This window comes from Lissotriton vulgaris, chromosome 10 (genome assembly GCF_964263255.1).
Source record: "Lissotriton vulgaris chromosome 10, aLisVul1.2, whole genome shotgun sequence".
NCBI classification, from domain to species: domain Eukaryota; kingdom Metazoa; phylum Chordata; class Amphibia; order Caudata; family Salamandridae; genus Lissotriton; species Lissotriton vulgaris.
The window spans coordinates 184,131,852-184,147,326 of record NC_141698.1 but is presented as its reverse complement, the minus strand read 5'-3'; the positions used below and the strand labels follow the sequence as shown (position 1 = coordinate 184,147,326).

At 44.5% G+C, this 15,475-nt stretch overlaps 1 protein-coding gene across 1 annotated transcript in view; it reads right to left on the bottom strand.

The window, feature by feature from the left end:
- Positions 1 to 9,761: 9,761 nt before the first annotated feature.
- The window catches only part of PEMT (phosphatidylethanolamine N-methyltransferase), a 1,361,155-nt gene continuing 1,355,441 nt past the window's right edge, over positions 9,762 to 15,475 (bottom strand). Inside the window, exon 7 of the mRNA XM_086940850.1 lies at positions 9,762 to 10,518. Coding sequence (XP_086796976.1) covers positions 10,464 to 10,518 — 55 coding nt within the window. The 3' untranslated portion in view covers positions 9,762 to 10,463. The remainder of the gene's footprint in view (positions 10,519 to 15,475) is intronic.

The window sequence follows — 15,475 nt, the reverse complement described above, 5'->3', positions numbered from 1 at the left end:
TCCAGCAGTGGAGCACCAGCCCCCTCCACCCTGGAGATTTGAGGGTGCATGTAAGGAGACTGACTCAGACCCAACAAAAAATCACCTCTGGCATCATGTGCTTTAACAGCACCCACTGCTCCCATGGCTTTACCAGTCATAACGATGCCACCCATACTCTTAAGTCCCTCTGGTCTCTCTACACATTCCTCGCCATCAGCTCCTATCACACCATTAACCTTTGTTTTTTCTGTGAATATATATATATATATATTAATATATATATATATATATATATATATATATATATATATATATATATATATATATATATATATATATTATCTGTATCCATGTAGATACGAAGTGGCCTTTAGGTCAGCCTTCTACTATTGATCTGAGTATCATTTATACTCTGTTTCCATACATGACAATGCACTGTCTGAGCTAATGGACAGTCCACATCAGTAACTGGTTCTCTCGCCCTGGGAATGACAACAGTTTCTGATCATGGGCACATCCCCCTCAAAATGAATGCTACAGTTTCAGAGCTGATAAGCCAATCCTTAAATTTGTAATATTCTCCTTTTATAGTTCCCCTTTCGCTTATTTGCTTCTCCTCTTTTTAATATAATTTTGCTTAGGCGAAACTACATCTCTCTAAGTGCTACTAAGACGCATGATTGCTGCTTATTCCATCTACAGTGCGCTGCATCTCATGTGGCACTTCCTCCAGACCAGCTGACCATTATGGAATGCTGTTGTCTTAGTGTATCATTGCTTAACCATTCCAAGATGGCTGATATGTTGGCTCTAAACATGGCGGCCACTGGGAAACTTTTTTTTAATCTTTTTATTGGCATTTTCAAAACAATACAACAAACATTGCAAAACAGCTAGCCAGTACATAATCAAGACCTAGTTATCCACATCACCACATACCATGTCACTTACAAATGTTATTTCCTGCGTGCTCGGTCCTCTTTGCAATACAGGAGAAAAATTAGATTTGTCTTATTACAAATGAACACAAACAGCAGCAAAAGTCCAGGTGACAGCTTGACAAGAAATCCACATCAACACCCCCAGGGTTACGCATAATAAGTTGGTTCCCTGTAATTAAAAAAACGCATCTCTTTCCCTCCTTTTTACCCTCCCATCGTACTTATCCACCCTTTCGGTCTCTGACCCCTCCCAGGCCGCTCATCTTATGTCACATATCCATCGAGGTCGTCGGCACATCTCTGTCCTCCTCTCTACGCTCACGAGCCCATGTAACAACCGGTTCCCATATGTCTCTAGGTCAGGACGTTGAAGGCTTTAACCCCCAAAAGGTGGACAGTTGTGAATGTCCATATGAGACGTCTCGGAGAAAAGGGGTCCCCTTCCGCCCCCAATGTATGGCAATTAGGCGTTTTGCAAATAGAAGGAACATTGCATGTAATTTACGGATCTTAGCCAGGCTGTTCCTCAAGTAGCCCAGCAGGCCCTGCAGAGGGTTAGGATCTGCAGGCGTGCCTATTATCTGTTGAATAACAGTAAATATATTGGACCAAAATGAATCCAGCCTTGGACAACTCCATGCCATATGTAAAAAGGTTGCTGTAGTGAAACCGCAACTCAAACATCTGTCATCATCTTTCAGTCCCATACAGTGCAGACCTGCTGGTGTCCTGTAAAATCTGTGTAAGAACTTAAAATGTATTAAACAAAGTTTATAGTTAGGGGACAGCACTGTGATTGGGACATTGTGAAACTTTAAAACAAAGATAGACTAAGTTCAGTACCTCTGCAAAATAGACACAAGCTGTGACATTTAGTTTGATTTTGGAAGCATGTGTTCACCGTGTGTAGACAGCATGTTTTTTTTCTACTTGTATTCCTTTCATTTATCTTGCATATGTTGCTGAAAATGTGTGTTTTATTCCGGTTGCGTCACAGGGTGAAGGTGTGAATGAGTTAGTGTATGGATGAACTAGAAACACGGTCACCCAGGCCCTCGTCACCAGCCGACTAGACTACGGGAATGCCCTATACGCAGGAACCACAGTCAAACTTCAGAAAAGACTCCAACGCATACAGAACGCATCCGCACGACTCATCCTCGACATCCCCCGCCACAGCCCCATATCAGCCCACCTGAGAAACCTGCACTGGCTCCCCATCAACAAAAGGATCACGTTCAGGCTCCTCACCCACGCACACAAAGCGCTCCACGACATAGGTCCCGAATACCTCAACAACCGCCTCACGTTCTACACTCCAACACGCAAACTCTGCTCCGCCAGCCTCGCCTACGCCACCATCCCACGGATCTGCAGAACCACCGCCGGAGGAAGATCATTCTCCTAACTGGCGGCCAAGACATGGAAGTCCCTCCCCGCCCACCTACGACTGACCCAGGACCACCTCACATTCAGGAAACTCCTCAAGACCTGGCTCTTCGAGCAGTAGCGGCACTCCTCCCCCCCCCCTCCCCCCGCACCTCTTTACACAAGTGTAAAGATGAGTGATAAAGTGCATGTATGTTTATTTATTAGGTGCCTAAATTCATCAGTGACACAAAAGGCATTTTCATTCATAAGTTAGTACTATTGGCATTGCCAATGCTTGTTCCAGAGGAAACCTTAAAAAAGACTCACGACGCTGAGAGGAAAGCTGTAAGAAATAACAATAAAGGTAGGCATTGACAGCTATCTGAAACAAAACTTTATTTTACAGCACCACAGAAGGAAATATAAAGTCATCTCCACATTGTGAGCAGAACCCGTGAGCGGCGCCGAGAGAGCCGAGTGCAGCGGTGCCTGGAAATGTATCGTTTGATTAAATTCGATGTTGGAAGTCAAAAAGAAGAATGGACATAATTAACGAAGTGACTCACAAACCAATCACTCCTTTGTAGGTCTCACCATGACTACTACCACCGTCTTCTGTCTACTCTTGGCTTTTATTTTAAGGGAAAAAAATAGCAGCGACAGAACAATAAAAATAGTAATTGCAATACTAACCAGCGAGTAAGTTTTACAGGCCCAAATATGTTTTCCATTGCCATTGCTTGTTTTAATTTGTGCGCCAACATGAGCTTTTTTCTTGTAAACCTGTGGGTCATGTTAATTTGGCTGCTGACAGAAATGAAGACTGCGCGTCAGGTTTAGTGCATTTGAGTTTTCCTTTTCTACGTATACTTGCCTCTACTATTTGGGAAACTGGTCTCCACCATTGTATACTCTCTTTACTTTCCTGATACTGGCTGCACCACTTCCTCTCTAGTCCCTGGGAGGAAGTGACGCCTGTTTGGGAGCTATAGACAGGGCCACTGGAATTATGCGATAGTGCGGCGATTTTCGCTTAATTATAGATTTGCTGATTTTGCCACATAATCTGCAGATTTTAACCCCCAAAAATTGTTTCTAGCTCAAAGGGTTCAACAGTTTAAAAAAATGCGACAACACATGTTGCAGTGCAGTAGAAGGACCTTTGCAATGCTGGACTGGTCACCTTTCTGCTCCTTATTGATATATTTGAGTGCTAAATTGGCACTAATGAAATTACTAATAACTAAGGCCCAAAGTGTTATCAAGTTTGAAAATGAAGAAAAAAATGAGGTAATACTGTTACAAAATGTGCCACATACTTTGCTTTTTCCTGCCGCATAATTTACTCAACCCTGCAGCACAATTTAGCCCTCGCCTGCCGCGTAATACCAGTGGCCCTGGCTATAGACAATGTTTAAGCTGAAGGGCACACACCGCACACCCTTCAACACGGCAGTTCCAGAACTGTTGGAAACTGTCAAGACGAAATGTGCACAGCATTTTACCCGATCAACGGAAAAAAATAATTTTGCACATGGTAAATTCACAAAACAAACTGAGCAACACATGTGCATCTAGGTTAGGGGTGGAGAGATGGGCATCAGACATAAATATAACCTTTATAGACCTGAGGACTGCCTTTGACCTAGTTCACCGGGAGGAGTTATGGAGGGTGCTTTATGAGCTAGGATTGCCTCCTTACATCTTGTCCCTCCTCATTAGCCTCCACGCCCATACCTTTGCCCAGGTCCGCTGGGGTAAAAACGGAGAGCTAACAGAGAAAATACCAGTGTCTTGGGGTGTGAGGCAGGGATGCGTGTTGGCGCCCACCCTTTTCTCGTTATATGGGAATGGGGTGGTGGAACATCTCCAACAAGAACCAGCCGACGCCCCCTGTCTCGGAGGAGTGCGGATCCCCACCCTGCTTTTTGCGGATGACACGCTCTTGATCTCCAAGACTCCGCAAGGCCTCCAGAAACTGCTAACCCGTTTCCAGGACTTCTGTGTTGCAAAGGGTCTGGTAATCAACGTGGACAAAACTAAGTACCTAGTCCTAAATCCTCCAAGGAAACTGGGCCGCCCTCCTATCCTTAACTCTGTTGCCTTGGAGAAAGTATCCGAATTTGACTATCTCGGAATTCGGATTACGGATAGCATGAACTGGTCACCTCACATCGCTAAGATGGTCCTTAACCACAAGAGAGTAGGAGGAGCCCTCCTGAGGGAATTCCGGGCATCACCCAGGAGGTCGCTTACCCCAGTAATTGATATCTACAAGGCTAAGGTAGTAACATCAGCCTTGTATGGGGCCGAACTGTGGGGACATTGCTGTCTGGATGCTCTGGCAACAGCGGAGAGTAAGCTCCTAAAATCCATAATCGCCATCCCTCCGAGCACCCCAACAGTACCGGTGCTGTTGGATACAGGCTGCAAAAGCATTAAAGATCAAGCCCAGCTTCGCCCTCTCCTGCTATGGACACGACTCTGGAGGGGTGAAGAGCTAAAATCGTATGCTGATGGGTTGGCAGAGATAATGAGCTTGGGTGGTTGGGCAAAAATAAGATGGTTGAGAGTCACAAAAAAACTTTTGGAGAAAATTGGACTGGGGGACTGTTGGTCATCACGATCAGCTCCACCAAAAGAGGTCGTGAAGAGTCTGTACTGGAATTGGGTTGCGGAACAACTAGTTACAAACCCGGACCATTGCAAGTCCACGGCTGCCTTTTTATTAGTAAAAGACGTTGTAGTTTTTGAGCCTTATCTGGACCTAATTACTCTTCCATTTGACCGAGCACTGTATTTTAAATTTAGAGTGGGTTCGCTTCCACTTGGGGCCCTGGTATCAAATTGGAAATCAGGTGCTCACACGTTCCCTTATTGTGCATGTTGTCCCAATAGGATAGAGTCCATCACGCACATCCTATTCGAATGCCCGGACTATGTAAACCCTAGGAACTTTTGGCTTAAACCCCTCTGCAGGAATATGGGTACACGTAGTTACCTAGTAGCCCTGCATATCCTAATGACGGATACTTCCCCTCCTATTGTATGTGGTATAGCCACATTTTTAAAACAGTTTTGGTTGATTTGTTGCAAGAGACTGACAGTAGCGGTTTAATTCCTTTTTAGCTAATTTATTCTGGGCACTCCATGTCCTTTTATTTTTTTAATGTGCATTTAATATCGCCTTCTTAAATGATGTTTTGTAGACTTATAAATGGCTGTATTGTGTGTACGCTTATAAGATATCTTGCATATCGAATAAAAGCTTATCAATCAATCAAATAAATATAAGGATATTCTTTTACAGAGGTTTGTGCTCAAATCTAGCATTTGCAGAAATAGGTGACCCATCCATACAGGCAAAGAAGGGGCATAAATTAAGGAGCCAAAGTGGAGAACAATCAAATAAAAAAAAATGAAAATGAAAAAACATTTGAGGGCGCAGACTGCCTTGCCACCCTAGGGCGGCAGGAGCCTGCAGATTGTTAACCCACGCCTGATTTCAGATCCCCTTCTTTGATGCAGGTCCTTCCAGGACACAGGACTCATGCAGCAGAAGAAGCAATGTCGCCCACTTACATTACACCTTTACAGCAGTGGTGAAGCAAGGGATGAGCGATTAAATGTAGGATCACATTTTTATCCCCAGATGAAGGATAGAAATGAAACCATTTACATAACTTGAGCACTCATGCCACTTACTCCATTGGAACCACCTGCTGCCCCACTTCCATGACCCTTGCAGAGTCCCTTGTTAACGTACAACAAACCACAGTCTATTTGCCATGAATCACTGTCTTCCGCTCAAGGGTGAGGCCAACACTTCGATCTAAAGTTGCGTTAACACCAAAGCACCCTTGCCATCGATTGATTCTCTTTTTGTCCCATTAGTCTTGGGGTGAACCCTAGCAGAGTCAGGATTTCATTTGCTAACCATCTGTTTGCCCTTACTGGCCAGTTCCAGCAATGCAGGGGCTGCTTGTGCTGTGTCTGGGCTTTGGTTAGCCCATCTTTTCTCATTCTTTCTCCGTGGCGGCCCTGTGGTCTGGCATCCCAAAGCTCACGTGTCAAAGACCACCACACATCCATCTCTCTCGTGACTGAGGTTATTGTTACCAGGAAGTTTGACCCTCCTCCCTCTGCTCTGCCTTTCACTCCATACCCCACTGAGCTGCAGTGGCCAAGGAGACTGTGAACCTTGCCTCCTCCAAGTTTGGTTGTGTGTTGGTGAGCTTTCGGACAACATGTTGCCCAGGAACACCTGTGTACTCCAATTTGAGTGCCCAGAGCACTCCTTCAATAGGATAGTTCAAAGAGCACAGGCCAGGCGCGGTGCGTCCATAGGGGCGTGGGGGCGTAGCCCCCCCGCCCGCTGCCGCCCGCAGGAGACACCGAGGGAGAACTGACAATGCATGCCAGTCAGCATGACGTCGGGAGGCGTCATGTTGATTGACATGATTGTCACCAGGCAGGCAGCAACCCGAGTGCGCATGCGTGGGGACGGAGGGTAAATTTTTTACCCGTGCCCACGCATGCGCACTTCTGTTCGTGCTTTTTTGCGCATGCCCATTAGGAGCCCTTCGGTCTCCTAATGGGCGTGCTGTGGGCGTAGAGTAACCTGTGCCCCTGCAGCGGCAGGATTGGCTGCAAGGGGCTGCCAGTGCCATTCGACGACGTGAAGGTGCCAAGGGGTTGAGGAGAAGAGGAGGTGGGGACCCGGACCGGCGGTGATGTAAGTTTTATTATATATTTAATCCCCCCGCGCAACATCACATTACAGGCAAGGTGAGGGAAGTGCCCCAAATACTTGCAAAAGCCTTCGCCTGGTCACTCGCTCCATTAATGACCCATTCACAGGATGCTCCTCGAAGTATTTCGGATCACCATTCACTGTGTGAGGGAACAATAGTGGATCTTATTAAACCAGACATAGCAAGCTTTCTCTGGAGCCCTGAAAGGGCTGTCTTCTGCTCCGTTTGCTATGTTATGTGCCTCTAAATGACTCATTCACTTAAGGTCCCTGGCAGTTCTAACCCAGATTCACGAGCAGCGGGCCTTAAAAACCACAGAGGTCATTGGGGTTATTCCTTAACTTTGCTGTTGGTCATTAATGCTGCCACTGTGTTTGTCAAGCAGTGCCAACTGTCTCGCAGGTCTTAGATAATGTCAGCAACAATGAGCGTGTGATGCTCACCAGTTGCCGTCCCTCAATCCCCGCACTGAAGCGCCTATGGTCACATAAGTGTTTAAAGTGGGTGTGAGCCCTACGTCATACTGTTGAATTAATAGCTTTTCCGTGCCAGCAGTATGTTTTGCCATTGAATCGATATTGATAATGTAAACTGTGGCTTTTGTTCAGTAGGAAGGTTTTATTACTTGGCAGGGAGCAATTCCTACATTGAAAGCAAATCTTCAGCCACTTAATAGCATAATACCTTTGCTTTAAAATTCACCATTTGCCTATATTTTTCCAATTTTCTCTTGGGAGGAGGATCCAACCTGTACCCACTTTTGTTAGCTTCGCTTGCTCGCTTTGCTTGCGTCTTAAAAGTCATGCCCAACTTTTACGCCCCACTGCTTTCAAATGTCACCAGCCGCCCCTGGCACAGGCCAATCCCAACACAACCCTTTCACGCTCTTTTGGCTAGTGCTTGCACTTCCAGTTTAGATAAGCTTCCTGACGCCAACCCACCTCTCCTCCCACACTCTTTTCTCCCCAAGTGGGGCAGGTATCGCCATCTTGCTCAAGTGTGCCATACACACTACGGTACAAAAGGGGGTGGTGATGGACGGAGCATCTGAATCAATCAAACACTCACACCCAGTCAAAAGATCTGGGTTTAATCCATCACCGTTCTTTAGCCTACTTTGCCACCCCAGTTCAGATATGGCTATATGCAAAACAGTCTGACCCTGTGTCTCATGGGAACAGTCCAGCTCGAACCGCCAAGCCATGTCTTCCCTGGACCGGAAACAAGCTTCCGAGGACCGGTTTCTGGCATTCCAGCCGTCTTCAGCTCGGCTTACTTGAATCCAGTGGCAAAGTGAGCAAGAGACTCACGTCTGAGCATACCCTGCCACACTTATGGCGGCCAAAAGCGGTACAAAAGGGGGGTGGTGATGACGTCCATCACCACCCCCTTTTATACCCATACACACTACAGCGGGCCAGCCCACCTCCAGTTCAGGCAAGCGTTTTGGTGCCATTGTCCCCATCCCTACTCACACTCTGTTCTCCCCATTTGGGAGTAGGGGGAGATGGCGCCATTTTGTTCTAGTGCGCCCTACGCACTTCAATAGCCTATGCAGGCTAAGCCTTTGGACTTTCCACGCAATGACTTGTTAACGCCAGTGCAGTTGAATATGTTTTTCCTCACCCAGGTTGGTGGAGTGTCAAGGAGCCTACCTACTATGATAGCGGGCCACGTGGTTTAGAGCATCACGGAATATAAATGCCTTAATACTCATGGTGATCGGTTGAGGAAAGGCAGTGCAGAAAAAAATGCAATCACACATTTGCGAGGAGCAATATGCGCCTATAAATATTTGAGCACGTTTTTGAGAATAGAGTACATCGTCGCCATTTGTGTAACAGGCAAAGGAAATGGTAGCATGGCTGTCCCGCCTACCTTACCGCCTCATCAGAACCTTGAGCCGGTTCTGTGAGTGCAGTTATTGCATTGGGATATGGAAGTGGGAGGTGTTAATTGGCCCCTTTCTTGTGGGACCTAGGGGCTTGCCAGGCTTTGGGCAAATGAGAAAGTTTCCTAATGGTTGGCACATGAAAGACTGGCATGACTATGGTAGAGTCAGTCACATGGCGAACGTTCTATAATTATAATACCAGGAATTTGTGTTGCCATTCTATAATTATAATACTGGACATTTGTGTTGAGCATTCTAAAATTATAATATTGTACATTTGTGATGAGCATTCTATAATTATACTTCTTGACATTTGTGTTGGGCATAGTACGTAATGCATTCTCTCTTAGAACTTCATAACAGATATCAGTACTAACAACTGAACAGTACTTGTTTAAATCGACCTCAGGAGACGAAAGGCTGAGTCAGACCAGCTGGGACGCAACACCCTGGCCTATAGGCCACAAACAGACTCATGAATAAAATTCTTAACCCCAAAACTACCCAACAATCAAGGGAATTATGTAATTTTGCGACCACAGTGAGTTATCATAATTTAGCATATTATGGTTTTGCTGCATTTGCAACATAATTCACCATCTGCTGCATAACCTGATTTCAAGAAAAAAATATCTAGCATAAATGGATCGCTAGGTAGTAAAATGTCGTGCAGTCCAGTGGCAGACTCTTTGCAAAGGTTCAACTGATAACCTTCCAATTGCTGGTTACGTGTTAATCTTATACCGATAAGATGAAACTATTGTCAAGACACAATTATTGGGTATTAAAAGGTCAAATAGCGAAAAATACTGCCTCAGAAAGTGCCACAGTATGCCACATATTTCTGTTTTTCTTGTAGCATAATTTATTCAACCCTGCCGGATTCATTTCAGTGGCTTACAGGTTACACGGTAACTGAAACGGCTGTCACAACAAAACCTACATATCAATTGTGGTGGAGGACTTGTTTAACACATGGTAATCCCACTGCCCCTTTTCCTAACACTATTTAGATGTGATGTCCTTACTGAAGTCACCCTTAATTCATTACTAGGTAGTTCATAGGAGCCAAAGGAAGAAATGTTTATAGGAAATTTGGATCCGATAGCTCAATCTGGCTATGTTTCAGTCTTTCTTCTGTGACATTCAAGATGGCTGCCAAACTATTTTCAGCCATAATCGAAGGAAGTTGCATCCTTGAATTTAATAGATTTTTTGTAGCAAAACCTATGTTCTTTATTGTGCTCTTTCCATGATCGCCTGCCTGCTGGCTTCAGGCACTTAGGGGGGTAGGTACCACGGAGTCACTAATTTGGCCAATCTCTAATGGCTCACTGATTAGACAATTCTATGAAATCAAACAGATCTGAAATGATTGACATTTGAAAAAAAACAGTATAGGCGCGCACTGGGATTCTGCAGCTATCCAATGGGCTTCTTGTCTTGTTTCTGTGTTGCTTGCCAGGCAGCTTTAAATGATGCAGCAATCTCTCTGCGATCATTGTATATCCGCAATTGAGTCTATTTGTTCTTCCGGGATTCCTCTCTGCGCTGATAGATTTCCTCGGTGAAGGGCCTGATAGAGAGGAAATAAAGGAAGGAACAAATGTCAAAAGGGCAATAGATGATAAGATATATCCTACCTGTCTCTCCCTGACACCAGCTTAGGAAGACAATGGTTTGGGAGCCAAAAGGCTAATGCTGTATTCTCAGTACCTCAAATATTTGCTTATCCTAAGTGTGATTCGCTTGAAGGTTGTACATTGTCAGCACAAAAGTGGCACAGAGATTTCAGCAGAATCAGAATGTAATTGCTTATAAAGGTAATGAAACAGCGGAGACAAATCTCTTCAATAACCATAAAGTGTGCCTTGTTATTATTTCTTTTTACATATAGCACATTTATTTTTATATTGTATGTTTTAGTCATGCTTTAAGTGTTTGCCTGATGCAGCTATTTCTGTCACAAAAATGAAGTTCTATCCATACTTTCCACATTTAGTTTGTATCACAAACAGAAACAAGAAATACCCTCCTTCTGGACTGTCTTCATTCAGACATGATGACTCAGAGCTGCATGCAGGTGCCTGCGTTTTACCCCTATTTATTGAGCGGTAATTTCTCTGCCCTCAGACTCAGAGTATACCTGACACATAAAGAATCACAAACATCGTCCTAGTCTTAATTGGAGCCTTACTAACTCCAGAAAGATCACTCAGCAGAAAAGGGAGGAAGGTGTGTGGGTGGAATCTGTAGTTAAGATAGACTTTCTACCAGAAAGAGCAATATCAAAGCTAAGTAAGTTACTCTTCTGATGGATACTTCTAACCACAGATTTCTAACCTTGTGCATCAATAGAAAAACCGTACCCACCTAAGGGAGGTGAAACTGAGGGTGGATTGTACAGGTAAAAGTCTTGCAGAAGTAACTGGCCTTGAGAATCAATACAGTAGTGTCAGGTTAAAGCATGGACAAATGTCAAAAAGAGGAACACGCCCAGTTGGAGCTCTAGTCGCAGTCTTTGCCATGGTGAAATGAGCCATAAGGCCTCAGAAAAATCCTTCCTGGCCAAGTATACCATAGTTTGATGTAGATGAGAATCAAATGTGACATGGTCTGTGTCTGGATTGCCTTTCTTTTCTTCGCACCAACAAATTCAACACAGAGCCGATTGTCCACCCTTTGCTCCTTAGTTCTAGTTATATAAAAAAATTCCCACTTAAAATCAAACTGGAACAGCCTATTTTCATTAGGTGGGACAGAGTTGAAACCGAGGTTGATAGCCCAACCTACTGTCCTGGGCTTTAAGTGGGATGAAGAAGCTGGGGGGTCTCCCATCGGGGCGTGGCCCATGTAATTAAAGGCGTGGCTTAAAACACTTAAGCTAAAAATCTGTACTTAGCATAATGCTTCTGTCCATTCATCCAGATATATAACACAAGTAACATTACACCTACAAGAAGCCGGGACTACTGGCTTTGTCAATGGTTGTAAATTGCATACCATAAAAAAGCAACAACTATGACTTTGTTGTATATAATATTGAAAATGCTTCAGTTCTTGTGGGCGAGGATGTGGATAAGGCTAGAGCAGCCGACCTTCGAGCTAAGAAAGCAGGTTTGAGTCCAACTTGGGCTCAACCTCCTGCGATTCAAAACATGAATATGTCCTTGTGTAATGTAACTGGTGCTCATGTTTGCTTCAAGTTTGTGCTATATAAAACTGAAAAATAAGTCTCTTTGAAGTTACATCAAAAGCAGTGACAGGTGGTCCTATTGCAGAGGTAAGCTTTTTTTTCCCCACCCTGAAGGTAACAATTGAGAGCCCGGTGGGGACCCGTCTCAGCACCAGCTTTTAAGAACTGCTGCGACAATGGACTGTGAAACCATGTGTAATGTAATACTAGCACTGCTTAAAAATAATTTAAAGTAATATATTTTTACAAAGAAATCCTAATCCAAGAGTAAGCCTTCTTCAGCAAAGCAGAGCAAAATTATTTAGTACTATTTCTTGCTATTTAATAATAAAAAATGTAACAAACTAAGTTTGCCTCAAACAACCCAAATCTTCACAATTGAAAAGTGGAAAAAAATAAATGTCTCTCCTCTTCCAAAGTAAACATTGCAAAGAAAGTGTGAAAACAAATTGTGTAGAGTTTCTCTTGGCGCAATTCCTATTTTCACTAGTGGTGGGTGGTTAGGATTTTCACAGTGGCAGCAACAAGATCATATCATACAGCACGTGGTTTTGCACACTCGAAATCTCATCATCCCCAGGATTCAAAACAAGAGCACAATTGCACAACTACAAATACACCAGAACAAAAAAAACAGCTCATTGCAGTAGCACAACACTAAACAGAGGGATGTCAAAATGTATTGTTGTATTGCATTTTCGTAGGATGTTAGGGTTCTGTGTTGCGCTGTATGTACTGTTGGGAATTTTTGTTTCTTTAAATGTTACAATGTGTTGTATTCTTGTACTGCTGTCTGTGTGTGTGCTGCATTGATGTGCTGATGTGTTATTCTCTGGTGTTGAAGTATTTTCTGTTGTGCTTTTTTGGTGTTGCGCTGTCTTTTTGATGTGTTGAGGTTTTCTGTTGTGGTGTTATGGTGTGTGTTATGCTGTTGTGTTTTGTGTGGGTACATTATTGTGGTATGTCTTTGTGTTGTGCTGTCTTATGCTGTTGTGATGTTGCTGTGTTGTCTCACTGTGTTGGAGTCGGTGCTTAATTTGTAAAAAAAAAGTAAGTGCCAGGGTTCTTGTCGGGAGGCCACTGCAGCTTGCACCACACATTGTCTCTGCCATGCTGCCGATGAAGGTAACAACACAACTACTAGCCATCACACTCCTCTAAGTATGACAATTTGGACTACTTCAGGCCCCCAAAGCTTTAGGAATAGCTTTGGCGGCAAGGAATAGTAATTTTAATGTATATTGAATTAAAAATGAACTGTTGTTGTGGTCATCTCAAAATTAGCCAGACAGCACCACCTTCTGGCAGACTGTCACAAGCACCATTGTTGACAATTAAGTGCTGGTGCTGAGCACCGGAAACCAGTGGCTCAAATTAGGCACTGGATGTAGTCTTGTGTATCTATTTGTTTACTATGCGACTCTGTGGTGCATTTTGAATGTGATGCAGTTACAAACAGACGAAAGGGCAGGATAGCTTTTGAGCTTAAGGCACTTCTTGCAGAGATTGCAGAATACCCCGCTAGGACTCAGGGTATTCTAGAAGAGGGTGCTCAGGTGGCTATTGCACTTATTCCGGAGATCTGTAGAGAGTGATGTCCCTGCTGCAGAGTATTGTGTGCAACCAGTGCTTAATTTGTAAAAGAATACTTGCTGGTGCCAAAAGCATTGGTCAGTAGTCGGTGGCCTGTGCAGGGGTGCCAATTGATTCCACCTCATTCCTCCTTCATCCAGAACCAGTCAGTCTCTGCCCATTTATCTCACACTCATGTTATTTTTCATCCTTGTTTTATTTCTTCATCAATGGTATTTCATCTCTTCTTCCTCTTATTTTCCCACTTTTGTATTTTTCTCTCTCTTACTGTTGTTCAAAGTCAGCTATGGAATAAAATAATTGTCACTGGGCCTCATCTGCAGCCACCAGCTCAAATTAAGGACTGCGTGTAACTCGTAGCTCACAGGTTCATACACTAGAAGGATTTCTCATCACATTAATTCATTTGCTGCAAGGGTTCTTGTGCAGCTTACCTTCCACAAATTGTAATCCTGGTAAAATAGGTCAATGGGATATGCATGTGCTAAGAACATCACATTGTACCCTGCAAAGGATAGCAACATTATTTACCGATTGACCTCGCATATATAGCTGGGCTCCATGACCAAGGGCCGAGGAGGCTGTAGGAGGGGAGCAGCGTCCAGGCACGCAGCGTTCCTGGAGGCAGAAACGTGAGCATGAACCTGAACGCTGCAGCCTTTGAGCCTTTGTCCCTTTGATCTGATGCACTTTGTTTCATTTGGAGCACGGCAGGAGGCGGCATCTCTCTGGTAGCACGTGCTGCCTTGGGAGAGTGGCGGGTGATTTGCGTCAGGGAAACATTTCTAAGTTCATGATTAAAAACAGGGCACACGTCCTATAAAAAGAAGTGGGAGGACTGACAAAATGCAAATGACCTCATGACGTCACGTGCTGAACGTGTCCCGGAGTCTGAAAATTACACCGGGACACATTCAGCTTATTTCTGTGGGGCCCAGCTTCTTGGCAGAGGGGACGGAGTCCACCCTATAAAAAGAGTTAGGGGACGCCGTCCATTTGCGTGTACCCCCGACTTGAGCCCTGGTTAAAATCCATTGTGTTTAATGAATATCATTTGTGGTCCTTGCGGAGCAACACCTGCAGCGCGTCCTGCACTTGTTCAAGCAGGATGCTTCACAGTAGAGGTGTAAGCACACCACCTAAATCCCAACACGTTCGAGGCCGAGGACATGTTCGGGGAGAGCCTGACAGGACATTATTCTTTTCTGAGTGTCTTCTGACGTCTAACTGGTGCTGCTTGCATTGTTGTAGCAGAGGCAGAGCGGTGAGAAGGGTACATTGGTTGGTAACAAAGGCACATGGGAGAGAGGTGTGTCGGAGGAAGGCCACTTACCTTGGGCCGCCGGGTGAGTAAGCAGAGCACGGCTCTCGCAGGACAGACCCGCCGGTTGGCAAGGCACAAAATGGACAGACAAGGTAACGAGTTAAGCCTAACAGCAGTCACGGTCAGAGTAAGAACCAACAAAAAAACAGCAACACATTATGACCCCAATTAGTGGCATGGAGGATGGCCTCAATAATAAAAAGGTGTCAGAATTATGACCAGCAATGACAACGGCTTGATTGATATAGGGCGGAGATGATTTTGGACCTGTCAACCGTTGATGATGTATTACCTGTCACCCAGCGAGGTTTTATGATCCTGGCGAAATGATTTATGTATAGCCGCAATGATTTATGAACTGTCAACCGTGATGTATGACCTACCTCGTCATTATGATTTATGATCCTGTCAGAATGATTT